This window comes from Montipora capricornis, chromosome 3 (assembly GCF_036669925.1).
Source record: "Montipora capricornis isolate CH-2021 chromosome 3, ASM3666992v2, whole genome shotgun sequence".
Classification (NCBI taxonomy): Eukaryota; Metazoa; Cnidaria; class Anthozoa; order Scleractinia; family Acroporidae; genus Montipora; species Montipora capricornis.
Window position 1 is genome coordinate 54,598,759 of NC_090885.1, and position 15,000 is coordinate 54,613,758.

A 15,000-nucleotide genomic window follows, 5' to 3' on the forward strand; every position below is an offset into this window, starting at 1 on the left:
CTCCACACTCATAAGAAAATCTATGAAATAAGAATCGGGGGTCTTCCCTTGTCATGGAACGGCCGAATTACCCAGAATTCCTTTTGGGAATGAAGGAGGCAAGCGGAGACTGGTCCTCATCAAATGAGGAAAAAGTAGCGAGAAGAAGATTTCTAGGCGGATACTAAGGTGTAGCCAAGGTGCCTGCTGTTAACTTAGACTTTTTATCATAGGAAATTCGGCCTGGCCTTTAGTAATTTCTTGTCAAAGAAACGGTATAATGTAAATAAGAGAGTAATGAGATTTATATTCGCGATTACCTCTCCTCTTACGTACCACTTAAGTCAAACTCTACATCTCTATGCAATAAGCGCATTCAAAATTTCCTCATATTATTGTATAAAAGTAGTTAAAGAAAGAAAAGGCTTGTCCATATGAAAAATACGTTTTCTCTCCCGTTCTCTTCTTATGCATGATCTTCGTGGAACTTACATTCTGTCCCTCAATAAACCTAGAACAACCAGTTATGGTCTTAGTTCTTTTTTTTACGTATTAACTAAGTACGTTGCGAAATGCGCTACCTGATTTTTCCCGTACCACTGAGTTTACTGGTTTTAAACTAATCCAGGGCCGGATTTTGTACAGCGGCTTTTCGTTTTGATTAATATATCTTTAAATATTATTTAATATTTAGTTATGTATCTGTATATATTATGTATGTTAGCTGTAATGTCTTGAAGATGTTATTCAGAAATTCGAGATGAAATAAAGTTTTATGCATGCATGTATGTTACCTTCGGCAGGGCGCATGTGTGCACTTTGTAATCTGCGACTCCAGTGCTTACCATATGACAGATAAAATGACTTTTCTCTTGAATATGTAAGCCATTGAAATCTTACGTTAAATTGTAATGACAAGGGAGGTTTGGAGCTGTGAGTTGGCGTGGGATTTGTCTCGTATGGTTTAGGGGCCGACATATCCCTCTCTCAATGCCATACCGGGAGGCGAGGTCGGTAGCAGAAAGCAGCGAAGGGCCAACTGCGTCCAAAAGCGATCGCACGGGCCGAAATCCTGGGATGACTCGTTTGGTACGACGCTCCAGCGCCACGTCTGGAGGTACTGCATATTTTTGTCGTCTCGTCTTCAAACATTCTGTCAGCGCATGCGTGCGTAAATGTTCAGCCTCTCCGATACCTACAATACTAGACATATTTAGTTGGAACACTTAGCGAATGGTCAGAATCATCGTGTTACAAGATCGTAGCTTATACCACATCCCCCTTCCCCCAATTCAATGTTGTGTGAGAATTTTTCGGGCGACTACTAGTAGTTGTGGAATTCAACATTGGAGGAAGGGGGAAACGGGGATGGGTGTTCCAACGAATGTGACGAGTATTGTAGAATTGTCGGGAGCCTTTTTTCTGGCTGAAATTTTCGAAAAGGTAAGTTTTGATCCCTATAATTTTCGGATCACAAGACTTTCAGCTAGGAAATCCGAACAGATGAAAAATTTTTAGGGCATAAAAATATGCCTATATCTACCGTTTAAATACCAAAATACGTTTAACAATGCTATGTTTAAGTGGTTTTGAACTATATTCTTGTTGTGTGCCCCTGCTTCAGGTCTAGCATTCTACATCGCGTACTGATTTTAGAGGTTCTTGAACCTTTTAGCTATAGATTTCTAGACTTTAGAGACATGCCCTCAGTCTTTCTGAAATAACTCTAAAATAGAAGATAGTTGTAGATGAGTTCTATCTTCTAATGACAATATCTGGACCTTTCTCACGCAACGTGTCATCAAAGGTCACATCAAATCGCATTAAAAGCAAGGAAATCAAAATCCACTGAACAATAGTGGACTTTGTCAGTATGTTATATGTCTGTAAAACTTCAGCCGTTCACATAAAGATCATGATTTCAGCAACAGACAACTACTATCACAGGCGGAGGCCGCACTCCTAATCTTTGATTACTACTAGTGCGAGAAATCGATGTTACTTTGGGCCTCGTTTTCGTGTCCATCTGCTACGTCATGCTTGTTCTCTTTTGTGGCTTCTTTCGTTGTCTTCGACGTTTTGGGGTTTTCTTTGAACTGGTTATTAACTCTGATTGCATTCGACAAAAAAGAGAATATAGTCCCAATGCAGCCTGGAGTGAGAGTTTTTGGTCGGGCGAAAACAAATTACATCATCGCAAAGCACGTGTATACGAGACGATTTGTTCGCGATAGCTCGTTTCTAGAAGTTTTTATTCTGGATCGAGCGTCAGGATGCGAGATGACGTGCTTTTGTTTACGAACACGACTTTGAATCGCCTTGGCTTTGGGATGTTAACCGTACGCGTGGAAACAGCCATAGTTCATTGGCTATATTTACCGAAGACCTAAGACCCAAAAACGAAGACTAGTTTTTTTTGCAAGCCTATGAAACCAGAGACAGTCAAACCGGTTGAACGCCTTGCAGGCACCAAATGATGCGAAATTAGCGGAGTCTTCGTTTTGTAGATAAGGCCGGCTCGAACTACAAAACGAAGAAAGGTTACGTTTTATACAAACGTTGGCCGTGTAGCACTTATATTTTAAACAGAATTAACTGAATGGGATAGAAATCTAGCACTTCTCGTTACACTACACTCTCTTCAGTTAATTCTGTTCACAAAACGAAGACCCTCGCTTAAATGCTTTGTTCGCTGTCAGCTAACGCGAAATGGATTCTTGTATAATGTCGACAGTTTTGTAATATCGGTTAATTCCCTGTGGACCCCAGTTCTTGACGGTAATATAATTTGAAAACAAAAATATAATAAAATAATGCAAACTTCCACACCTTCGCGGACGGTATAGACGCATAAACCATCGGCCGCCTCCATTTTCAAAATCGATCAAAAGGAAGACCCTCAAGAGGTCTCCTGTATAAAATGTGATAAAATAAGATTTGCCGTTCTGTGACGGCGTCAGATTTCGTAAACTCACTTTTCAATAGACAAAATTTTACGGCAACTTTCAAATTTCTTGCTATTTAATATTCTCACATTAACTGTTAATGTTTAAGGGTAAGAGCCTGTTTGTAAAGTTGGAAGCACAAATATCAGCAAACATTTGCAATTATTGTGTATTCGTTTATCGCAAAAAAACTCCGCGCAACTGATTCGAATATTTCCCTTGATGCATAAAGTACTAGACATTATTTGTTTAAGCGAATAGCTTCAGGGCATTTTCAATTCCGAAACAATGAAACGAACGACATAAATAAACAACTGATCTGCCACAGTCCACGGTAGGCTGCCGTCCGCGATATTACATAACACTCGAACAAAGCAAAAAAATCAAAATATCAATAGGTCGTATCACTTTTGATATATCAAAATTGTTCTCATACATTTCTTGGAAGGTTTTTTGATAATATCATGAGATTTTGATATTGATAGAAGCGAATGATATTTTGATATTCTGCAGCGGTACTTGAATATCAAGATCTCATGATATTATCAAAATATCAAGGAAGGCTATCAAAATCTCAAGTCTTTTCTAAGGCCAACTCATATGTATTGAGGATTGATATTTTGATATATCATGATATTATCAAAATGTCATGATATTAACAAATACCAAGAAAGCTGTCAAAATCTCATGTCTTTGCTAGGGTCAAGTGTCTCAAGGATTAAAGAACGAGGTATATCAAAATAGCAAGATAATATCAAAATAGCGAAATATCAAATCATTTGTGATGTTTTGATATTCTGCAATCCCGCATCTTAGTGGAGTGAGTGAGAGTTAAACGAGGGTCTTCATTTTGTAGTTCGAGCCGGCCTTATCTGCAAAACGAAGACCCCACTAATTTCGCGTCAGCTTGTAACGAACAAAGCATTTAAGCAAGGGTCTTCGTTTTGTATACAAAAATTTGGTTTTATCAACGGAGTTGATAATGTAAATTGGCCACCGTACAGAGATTCTAAAAGCTGACGTTTCGAGCGTTAGCCCTTCGTCAGAGCGAATCGAGGAATTATGGGTTACGTGTAGTTTTTATAGTAGAGTAGGAGCTACGCTATTGGTGGTAACATGGCAACGTGAAATATAGGAATATATTAGTTAAATGAAAGGCGTTCGTTAATACCGTGAGGATCAAGGGTGCCGATTTGAAAGATGAATCTTGCGGCTTTCCGTCGTACCTAGATGTAGGGAAAGGCCGCAGATTGCCATGTGTTTTTTGGAGTGGTTAGGCAAATTAAAATGGCGAGCGACTGGCTTAGGTTATGCAATAAATGACATTTGCGGAGGTACATGTGAAACGATCGGTGATCTTAACAGATCGCTTAGGTCCCGATATCTTGCTAGTGTTAACAATGAAAAGACAAGTTTTGCATCGTGAGCAAAGTGCCGGGTTGTTTTGATCGCGCTTCTAACTAAAAAGTTGCCTACGTTTTTGTCGCGTTTGAATGAAATAAGTGGAGGTTGCGAAAAGATTCTACCAGTCTCGGGATCATTTTGGAGTAATTTAAGATTATTAAGAATGATACTTTTGACTGCATGATTATGAGGATGGAAAGTGGGGGTGAATGGAATTCTGTCATTCTTATCCTTTTGTGACGTTTGTAGTGATGACTGTCGATCAAATTGTTGGGCACGATGATGGCCCGCTTTGACTACAGAGACAGGATAGCCACGTTTTTCGAAGAACTGGCACATCTCCTCTGATTTGCTGGAAAAATCGGAGTTATCACTACATAGACGTCGAAGTCTAAGAAATTGAGAATAAGGAATGGAGTTCTTGACATCTGATGGATGTCACGATGAATACAACAAATAACTGCGAGAATCTATAGGTTTGTAGTGCACACTGGTACATAGCACGTTGCCACTAATAGAAACTTTGATATCTAGGAAAGCCAATGAAGTTTCCGAAATTTCCCAGGTATATTTAAGAGCCGGATGAAAAGAATTGACGGAGGTTATAAAATGATCGAGTTCTTCTCTGCTGGATGAAATAGCGCCCATGCAATCGTCGATGCAGCGGCCGTAGAGTTCATGTTTGTGGCCGTTGTACTGATTAAAAAATTGGTGTTCAACATATCCTACAAAAAGATTGGCATAGCTAGGTCCCATTCTTGTGCCCATCGCTACACCATTAATTTGTTTGTAATAGGTGCCGGCGAATGAAAAACAATTAAGCGTTAAAACTAGTTCGGCAAGGCGGAGGAGCGTTTCTGTGCTAGGTTCTTTGACATGCAGTGCGTTGATCGAAAAAGTGTTTAGTGCTTGAAGACCTTCGTTATTGGGAATGACTGTGTACAGAGATGTAATGTCCATGGTGAAAATAAGTTTGTCTTGGCCGGAGAAATTGAAATCGCGGAAAATTTTTATTACGTGTGTACTGTCTTTAATGTATGATGGACCTAGCTATGCCAATCTTTTTGTAGGATATGTTGAGCACCAATTTTTAATCAGTACAACGGCCCCAAACGATGCAAAACTTGTCTTTTCATTGTTAACACTAGCAAGATATCGGGACCTAAGCGATCTAACCTGTACGTTATGCAATAAATTATACATTGGCGAGACAGGTAGACGACTAGGTGACCGATTCCGCGAACACCTTCGCGATGTCGAGAAGAATGACAAAGATGCATCTAAGCCAGTCGCTCGTCATTTTAATCTCCCTAACCACTCCAAAAAACACATGGCTATCTGCAGCCTTTCCCTACATCTAGGTACGACGGAAAGCCGCAAGAACCTGGAACAAAAATTCATCTTCCCAATCGGCACCCTTAATCCTTTTCGAACGATCGCTTTTCATTTAACTAATATATTCCTATTTTTCACGTTGCCATGTTACCACCAATAGCGTAGCTCCTACTCTGCAATAAAAAACTACACGTAACCCATAATTCCTCGATTCGCTCTGACGAAGGGCTAACGCTCGAAACGTCAGCTTTTAGAATCTCTTTACGGTGGCCAATTTACATTATCAGCTCCGTTGATAAAACAAATTTTTGTATACTACTTCCCCACCGACGCAGCACCAGTTTCTTTAGAAACTACAACGACACGAAATCAATGGGGTCTTCGTTTTGTAGATAAGGCCGGCTCGAACTACAAAACGAAGAAAGGGGTAAGTGTTGTACATGAAATGACTGTACCTCATCACGTGGAGTTAATTTGACCTCGGACCCCAGCTCCGTGACCATGCACATGATCACCAGCCGTTAACTTCATCAGCTATCGTGGAATCGGAAGCAGAAAATTCTCATTTCCAGCCAAGTGCGTGGGGATTTTTGACGACGAAACATTCACCAAGGTTCGCAAATGATGTGGGTTTAGCTGTGCGTGAAAAAATCGTGGCTGGGGTGGATTCTTGAGGCGCAAACCGCCTCTGAGCTGACTACGGTCGAAATCTTAGTGTGCAGCCTTGACTTAGAATGTTCTTAGAACATTGAAAACACGAAACGGTAAAATAAGCTCCAAAAGGCACAAGAATACATCAGAGCACAGGCAGCCCAAGCTCGTATACGATTTATAGACTTTGTATGGGAAAACATACTTCGAGCTTATAAATGCTAAAATAAGCTGTAAATGTAGAAATGAAGTTCGCTTACCTCTACGTACGGTTGTCCTCGTCTTTTCTGTGCAATCGGAGGGCAAATTTGTGTCCGTTTTAGACGGGTTTGTGGCTTTCGAATTTTTGCGATGTCGTTAGTCGTCATTTCCCCTCATAAAGAGAAGAATAGCTTAATGACGATCGTGTTACATTCTGCACTCTCATTGGACAATTTGAAACACTTGGCCAATGAGAGTGCAGAATGTAATACGATCGCCATCAAGCTGTAACGGCCGTAGGCACACATCTAGCTGAACGGATAGGAAGATTATAGAAAGTCGAACATTATTTCGAATTTATCCGCCAAAAATCGTTGTGTGGTCCCGGAGTGGAGTTGATGTGATAGGAAATTTATCTGGGCTTAAGGCTGTGGTGTTTTTATGGCGATTCGGACCGTTGCTTTGTGATACGAGAGCAATTTGTGGGACGAGGTCGCCACGAGTCACCAGCCTTTCTTCTCTTTTTGAGGGGAAATGACAAACCGCCCTCCTTGTGATTGGTTCTTTCTTGGTTGGGATTTTGCTATGCCAACCGTTTCTACGGAAGCGGTCATAAGCTACATAATTTTTTCTTTTGAAAAGCCACAAATTCAAGAAACAACCATGGCTCAAGTATCATATAATAAACTACTTTCTAACCAAGCTGACCCAAGCCATACTGAGGAATATGGCAAATTCTTGAACAAGAAAGAACCAATTAAAAACAGAAGGAAAATGCTTGTTAGATTAACGTCAGCTATGTTTGTCATCTAATAGATCATAGGTGAGAACCAATCAAAATGCAAGAATAATTTGACTTATTTATATTAAACATAATTAGCCCCCATCCCCCACCCCAACCCCCACCCAAAAAAAACAGCAATGATTTACCACAACTCTTCAGCTTAACTTCAAGTTTCTGCTGCTTTCTTGGTCTTGAGCTATGTAAAAGAAAAAAAAACCATTAATTATGAGGGAAAAAAAGGATGAAAGAAGGAAGGAAGAAGTCTTAATAACTATATCAAATAACAATGAAAACACTGACAATAAAACACTATAAGTAAGCAAGAAAAGATTGAGTTTTCTACTGATATGTTATCTACCTACATTGTGTCTGTCTATTATTTTATCTGCCTGTCTTTGTCTGTCTGTTTATTAAATCTGCCAGTCAATCTACCTATCTACCTTGTCGGGGTACTTGATGATACATTCATGACTTGACGACAACAGGATCTCAATCTGTCTGGTTTTCTTCTTGCCACCAAGTCCAGTCTGCCCCAATGCCAACAACTTAGTTACATGTAGTTCCTTGCCACTCAAGCTCAGTAGAATCTCTCTTTTTACTGGGTTGTTGTAAAATTTCTCTCAAACAACATGTTACATTCCCAGGGGACTCAAACTTATCACGTAACTTTACGATGACTGAAGGCACAATTTTTGCTGCAACTGTTTCAGTAGATGTGGTTTGCTTAGCTGTGCTACCACTGGCTTTGCCAATCTTGCCTTTCAGCTCCTCTCTCAATGCCACACTTCCTTTCCTTGGTTTCAACAACAACTTTTCTCTGACCATTTGCTGCTTTGGCTTCACAAACATTAAACATACAATGTATCTTCTCTAACACAAACACTTTAACTGGCTTTTGAAACCCATTACCTATACTGACTACTGAAAACCAGTCATCTCTCAGTCCCTGGTCTGTTGACAGATGCTGCAAACAATTTGCAACAACTCTGTTTTTCTCCACAGCAAACTGGTTCTTAGACAACAAATTGTCCCCAACATCATGAAGTCCGAGGAAAAAGCTGCTCACTTCTTGAATTGGCACAAACCTAAAGTGGCCATTTTCCTGTTTCCAAGCTTGGCGATAAGATCTAAGGCCACTGACTTATCTATTTGACAGAAATCACTAGCCATAGGTGAATTTTTAATGCGAAGATATTTTTCTCCACTAGAATTAATAATGTCTTCCGCTCGTTTTATGGCCCAACCAGCGTGATCGGTTACAGCTTCTGACTCTATGTCATCCAGTTGATGGACAGTCCGAACAAGTTTCGATGCTTTCCTTCTCGACAACAGAACCCATTGTACTCCAGCATTTCTGGAGTACATGTTGGAAAAAACTGTCACAAGCGGGACTTGTTTCAATTCCTACATCCTGAAGGATCTTCTCCCAAGCTATACTAGCTAGACTAGATTTTGTTCGGCACTGACTAAAATTCTCCTCCAGTTCGATCGCACGCAGATGTCAATTTTTTTTTTGAAGATTGCAAGTTGAAACACTTTTCAAACAAACCTGCAACCAATGTCAAAAAATCTGTAAATCTACCTGACTCAACACAGTTTACAATCGCAGCAACGGCCTGTTCTTCAAGCACACAATTTGCTTGTGGATCTGCCAACCTATCTAACACTAGCTTTAGCGACAATGTATTGACATTCAAACACAAAAAGTTATCTTTCGCACTTACTGGAACATCTGAAGAATTTTTTACCTCGTCGAAATCAAAAAAGTCGTCTGTGGTGTCCTGTAAAAGCAATTCTTCTAATCAAAAATAAGACACAAACAGCAGTGATAAACATATTGAACTTTTTCATTTTAACTATGACTTGACGTTTCGTATGTGCTCTACATACATTTTCAAAATTTAAAACATCTATTTATATATAACAAATCGGATGAGGGGACTGGAACCTAGATTAAGCAAATACTTAACAGTAAAATATATAATAATAATCATTATAATAATAATAAAAACAGAAAAGATTAATAAAGCATCAGCTTTTCACTTCCGACGTTGACGTTGAAAGCTGGCTCAAGTTCTTGAATAAAGAAGGTCTCTTTTATTTTACAATGATAGTCAGTTTTGCCCTTCGCTAAAATATCAAAATGATATTTAGCCAACATTTTTATGTGTGCTTTTGAAGAAAAGTGGTTGCTGAACGCCAAAGTTAATCCTTTATTTTGGAATCGTTACGTTGATGACACATTCACCATGTTCCACAACAAAGACAGTGCAAATGACTTTTTGCACTATTTGAACGGCTGTCATCGCAATATTAAATTCACCATTGAATTTGAACATAACAATGCAATTCCGTTTTTGGACATTCTTGTCACACGTAATCAAAACAACGCTTTCACGACATCCATCTACCGAAAGAAAACTTTCACAGGTCTCTACACGAAATGGGATTCCTTCACTCCACGAAAATACAAAATAAACCTCATCCGCTCCCTCACTTATCGCTACTACCGTCTTTGTTCATCTGGTTCCTTGCTACAATCTGCCCTCATTGATCTTCGAAAACTCCTTCTTCAGAACGGCTACCCACAAGGCATAATCAACTATCATATCAACGATGTTTTGAACAAAAACAGACAACATCAGCATAGCGATCCAGTGTCTACAGTTCCTAAGAAAGATATTGTTATCCTACTTCCCTACTTAGGTTTGCAAAGCAACCAAGTCGCTAAACGCCTGAAATCTTGTGTGTACAAATTCTACTCTTGTGTTAACCTTAAGATTGTTTTTCAGAGCACTCGATGTATAAAATCTTTCTTTCCTTACAAGGACCGTATTAATCGTTCACAACAATCCAGAGTTATTTACAGAGCAAATTGTTGGGATTGTAATGATTTTTACATCGGTAAAACTAAACGGCGGCTTCACGATAGAAAAACCGAACATTTTAAGGCCCTAGCTAAAATGACAATACTTCAGCCATTGCTGACCACGTCAAGGCCACTGGACATAACATCAAGTGGGATCATTTTGATATTTTAGCGAAGGGCAAAACTGACTATCATTGTAAAATAAAAGAGACCTTCTTTATTCAAGAACTTGAGCCAGCTTTCAACGTCAACGTCGGAAGTGAAAAGCTGATGCTTTATTAATCTTTTCTGTTTTTATTATTATTATAATGATTATTATTATATATTTTACTGTTAAGTATTTGCTTAATCCAGGTTCCAGTCCCCTCATCCGATTTGTTATATATAAATAGATGTTTTAAATTTTAACGGTTACTTTTGAAAATGTATGTAGAGCACATACGAAACGTCAAGTCATTATCAAAATGAAAAAGTTCAATATGTTTATCACTGCTGTTTGTGTCTTATTTTTGATCAAACTACGATGGCCCAAGAACAAAAGTATTTACGATACAATTCTTCTAATTCTTCGAGTGAGTCGCCGACCTCCACACTTGCCGCCATTTTCAAAAGGTTTTTTAGTAGACCCCAGTCTACTGCATCACACCTTTTTGCTCGGACCCGCTCGTTTCACCGCCCGGTCAGCCCGCCCGGTCTCTTTCTCTTTCCGCCCTGCTGTGCGCCAGGGTCTTTCTCTTACCGCCGCCATATTGGAAAGCGAGAAGAACCTGTGGACGAGGTTGCGTGGAAATCGCCCGAGGGATAAAAACGCAAATTCGGCCCGGTAAAGCCAGATGTCTTGGTGACGCAAAGGCAGCACGCACGCGCTTCGACCCGAAGGTTTCGGGTTCAAACCCAGGAACGCGGTGGTTGAAAAAGGGACATGTCTTTATTGTGACATCACTTCCCGCGGGAAACGAGTTACGGGAAACTTTAAAAAAAAAACATTGCAATTTGCGGATACGAAGAAAAAGAAACTCAACCGAATTTTTATCGTGGGTGCCACAGGCACCTTCGAGACCAGCTGGTAACAGCTAAACTGTCCCCTAATGTAACTCATTCTAATTCCGCAGTTCCTTTCGGTTCTTTGCGCTGTGGCAAAAACTGCGCTACCTATCCTTACATTTTCCATGGACTAACCAACTATACATTCTTCTCTACTGGTGAAACGCGCTCCATTAATTCCCACATAACTTGCGAAACAAAAAACCTTACCTACATGATTCAATGCAACAGATACCATCTACAGTACATAGGAGAAACTAAACGACGTTTAAAAGACCGTTTTAATGAACACCGCCGCACTTTAGATAACGCTAACACCAAATTCAAACCTACTACAGTCGCAGAACATTTCATCTCCTCTCCCCACAACATCTCTAAGGACATGCAATTAATTCCTATTGAAAAACTATTTTCTAACAGAGACTCGATCCGTAAGGACAGGGAAGCTTTCTTAATTTCAAAAGGCAGGTCAATTGATCCCAACGGTCTTAATATCCGCGAAGAAACGCATTAGATTTCAGTTTATTATTTTGAGTGATTTCCGTTATTTTCCGTTACTCTTAGGGTGCGTTCGATTGACTGTATTCCGGAATAGGAATACATGGAATACAAGTTGGAAATCCTTCGTTTTTGCGGAGATTCACATTAAAATTGTCAAACATTTTCTAAAATGCTTTTTTTAAACATATTTTTATCATCCTTGCAGCTTCAAAACGTGCCAAACATACCGTTTTAATCATCACTCCAAGTATTCTTATTCCGGAATAGCTTCAATCGAACGAGCCCTTAGTATTTGAATTCAAATTCATTGTAACTTTCATGTTTTATCATATTTTTTCCAGTATTACGTCAACATGCATTTACTATATGTATATATATATAGGTACATAGAAGCAATTCAAGGTTAACTCTCATTGTACCTAAAGAAGGCTGGTTTGGCCAGCCGAAATATAGAACACCACTAAAATCAAGAGAAAATGAGGGGACAGAGACGGAGGCTCAGGGCGTTGGTCGGGACATGTCATGTCCACGAAAGTTATTTTTAGATGAGCGGAAGTCTTTGTTCTAGCGGAAGTCTGTCTTCCGAGACGTCCGCATGCAGCCTCGCTCTCAGGTTCTTAGTGAAAAGAGAAAATGACGGCGCACGTGGAAGGCTAATGAATATTTATTTTCTTTCAAACATCGGACCGAGGTTGGCCTGCATGCGGACGTCTCAGAATACAGACTTCCGCTAGAACAAGGACTTCCGCTCGTCTAAAAATAACTTTCGTAGACATGACATATCCCAAGGGCTGGACCGGGAGTCTCCCTCTCTGTCCCCTCATTTTCTCTTGCTAAAATCAAATCTACGTCGTAGCGGCTATATTAAAATATTTAGTTTCCCAAAGAACACGCCCATTTTCTTATAACGCAGCTACCCGCGAAAAGCAGCGGGATCCAGCGGGACGAGTTCCCACATTCGAACCCAATCTTTCTTGATAATTCTCTGGGAGAAAGGAAAACGAAGCCAAGATGGCTGCCTTGCATCCAGCAGTTGTGTGGCTTGTTGTAGCCGCAGTTGTGGGAGTGATTTTACTCATTGCCTCTATTGTTGCGAACAGAAATGACAAGAAGAAGAAGAAGGGTAAGTTATTTGAAGGTATTTCATCTATGTGCTCGATCGAGTAAAAAATTATTCATGTGGCAGGCGATGAGTATGGGGCCCAGTTCTCGGCCACAAAAAACGTAAACTTGTATTTCTTACCTTGGAATAGCCGTAAGGACTTGAAATTTCAAAGACAACTAGCTTCAGCATTCAGTTTACACATGTAAAGCTATCTACTTCTCAAATCTGTTAACGAAAATGGACGCGTCGTTCGTGGGCCCATGCCATTTATCGGCAAGCGCGGCCCAGTTCTCGGTCACAAAAGAGTGCGCTCGATTCTTCAGAATAAACAACGCTTTATCACCAATTTTTGTTGCTAAGTCACTAATAAGGCTTGTGTTTGATATTTCGCCCACAAAGTATCCTTAAAGAGCTTTGTTTCATGTTAGAGAAGGAAGTTTTTTGCACACCTAGTTTTTCTCCCAATTGCTTCATGGCAAGCAAGGCTAAAAAATGAGTTGGGTATTTCAAAATGGGTCCGGTAAGTCAGAACTCATAGTTTTAATTCATATCTACTGTCAAAACATGCCACCCCATTACAGCTTTACTTTTACAAATGATTTGACAAGAAAAATCCATACAAAACTATGAGCGCTTTTTAGTGTTGTCGACGGCGAGCAGGGTGGCCGAGAGTAGGCAAATACGCAAAGTACGAAGGAAATATTGAGGAGTGAATTTAGGTCAAAGAATAAAATAGGCCACGAAAAGTTTATATTTAGGGGCCGACCATGTAACTCTTGAGGTGGGGGGGGGGGGGGGATTTTTTTTCTCTCCTCATTTCTCTGCAGGATTTTTTTTTCCTCAAAAAAGTGTCGTGTTTACATTTACATTGTGGTTATTGCAGTAATAGTTCTAATATGGAGCTGCAAAGCCTTAAAATGTTGTAAGCTATACAAAATCTTTCTTGTATGGCTACATGTTTTCGGAATGTCATTCTTTTAGAATCACTTAATATTACCTAATATCAATATTCTCATGTTATAAAGTGATGCTCCACTGGTAGATTTGAAAATGTTTAGCTTCTTAATTTTAAAAAATAGCTAAAAATAGCAAAAAGCAGTTCAGAAATGCTCATAGCATGGTAATTACTGCTAGAATCATTAGTTACAATTTAAAAGTGGACTGAAATCTCCAAAACAAATGTGAAAGCAGAATTAAAGTTAGTTGATCATGGTCTAATTTGTTATATGTTGTCTTATATTATATAAGACATTGCAAAAACCTTATATTTCAATAGAAAGTAATTACATGAAAATGCTTCAGTTGAAAAGATTAAAAATGAACAAATTATTTTTCTTTGTCTAATAAAACTTGATTCTTCAAATAGAAAAATTTACCTCCATTACTGCTTGTGATAAGCTAACGAGTTTGGATACAGTGCGAGCCAGCAAGCCAGAAATTCCTGATCCCAATAACCGCAAGCTACCTAAGGAACTGTAGGCTAACTGCAGTGCAAACTAGGCTAGCCAGTGTGTAATTTAGGCTAACCGTAATAGCTTGCATGACTCCTATGACTTGGAGCCATGTGAACCAAGCAAGCAAGAAATCCCTTATAATTATCCCATGCATTACAAGGGCAAACCGCAGGCTACCTAAGCTAACTGTAGGCCAACCGGTGTGACGTTTAGGCTAACCAGAGTGTTATTTAGGCCAATCAATGTGTTATTTTAATAGGCTAACCAGAGTGGCTCGCTGTCTTGCAGATTATCCGGAATGGTTGCAGTTTTGCTGGGAGTTTGTAAAACCCCCCAGGAATGATGAAATAGCTTTGCAACATTTTTTTTTCCTTGCTTGAAGCTGTGCAAGAATTTTATTTCTATTTCATTTGTGCCGCATGCAGTTTTTTTCTTATAACAAGCGCTTGCAGGAAATTTTTTTTCAAAATCACCCACCACCTCAAGAGTTAAATGGTCGGCCCCTTAACTGAAAGCTTTATCACTCTACGTTCTTTGTGCCAAGAATTGGCTCATTTGGGTCTCCTATACAGATAAAATAAAAACTTGAATTAGACCATGTAATTCGAGTAGCTGTAAACAAACACCAAATTCACCTACCGGTACTTTCGTGTCACCTCGACTTGCTCACAGTATATAGTAGCTGTAAACTCAAAACTCGACAGGACGAAAGGCAAGGAATCAAGCTA

General features: G+C 39.5%; 1 protein-coding gene across 1 annotated transcript in view; it reads left to right on the plus strand.

The window, feature by feature from the left end:
* The first annotated feature begins 12,683 nt into the window (after positions 1-12,683).
* Positions 12,684-15,000, plus strand: part of LOC138043416 (DDRGK domain-containing protein 1-like) — a 17,423-nt gene continuing 15,106 nt past the window's right edge. The window contains exon 1 of the mRNA XM_068889676.1: positions 12,684-12,836. Within this exon, the coding sequence (XP_068745777.1) occupies positions 12,725-12,836 (112 nt within the window). The 5' untranslated portion in view covers positions 12,684-12,724. The remainder of the gene's footprint in view (positions 12,837-15,000) is intronic.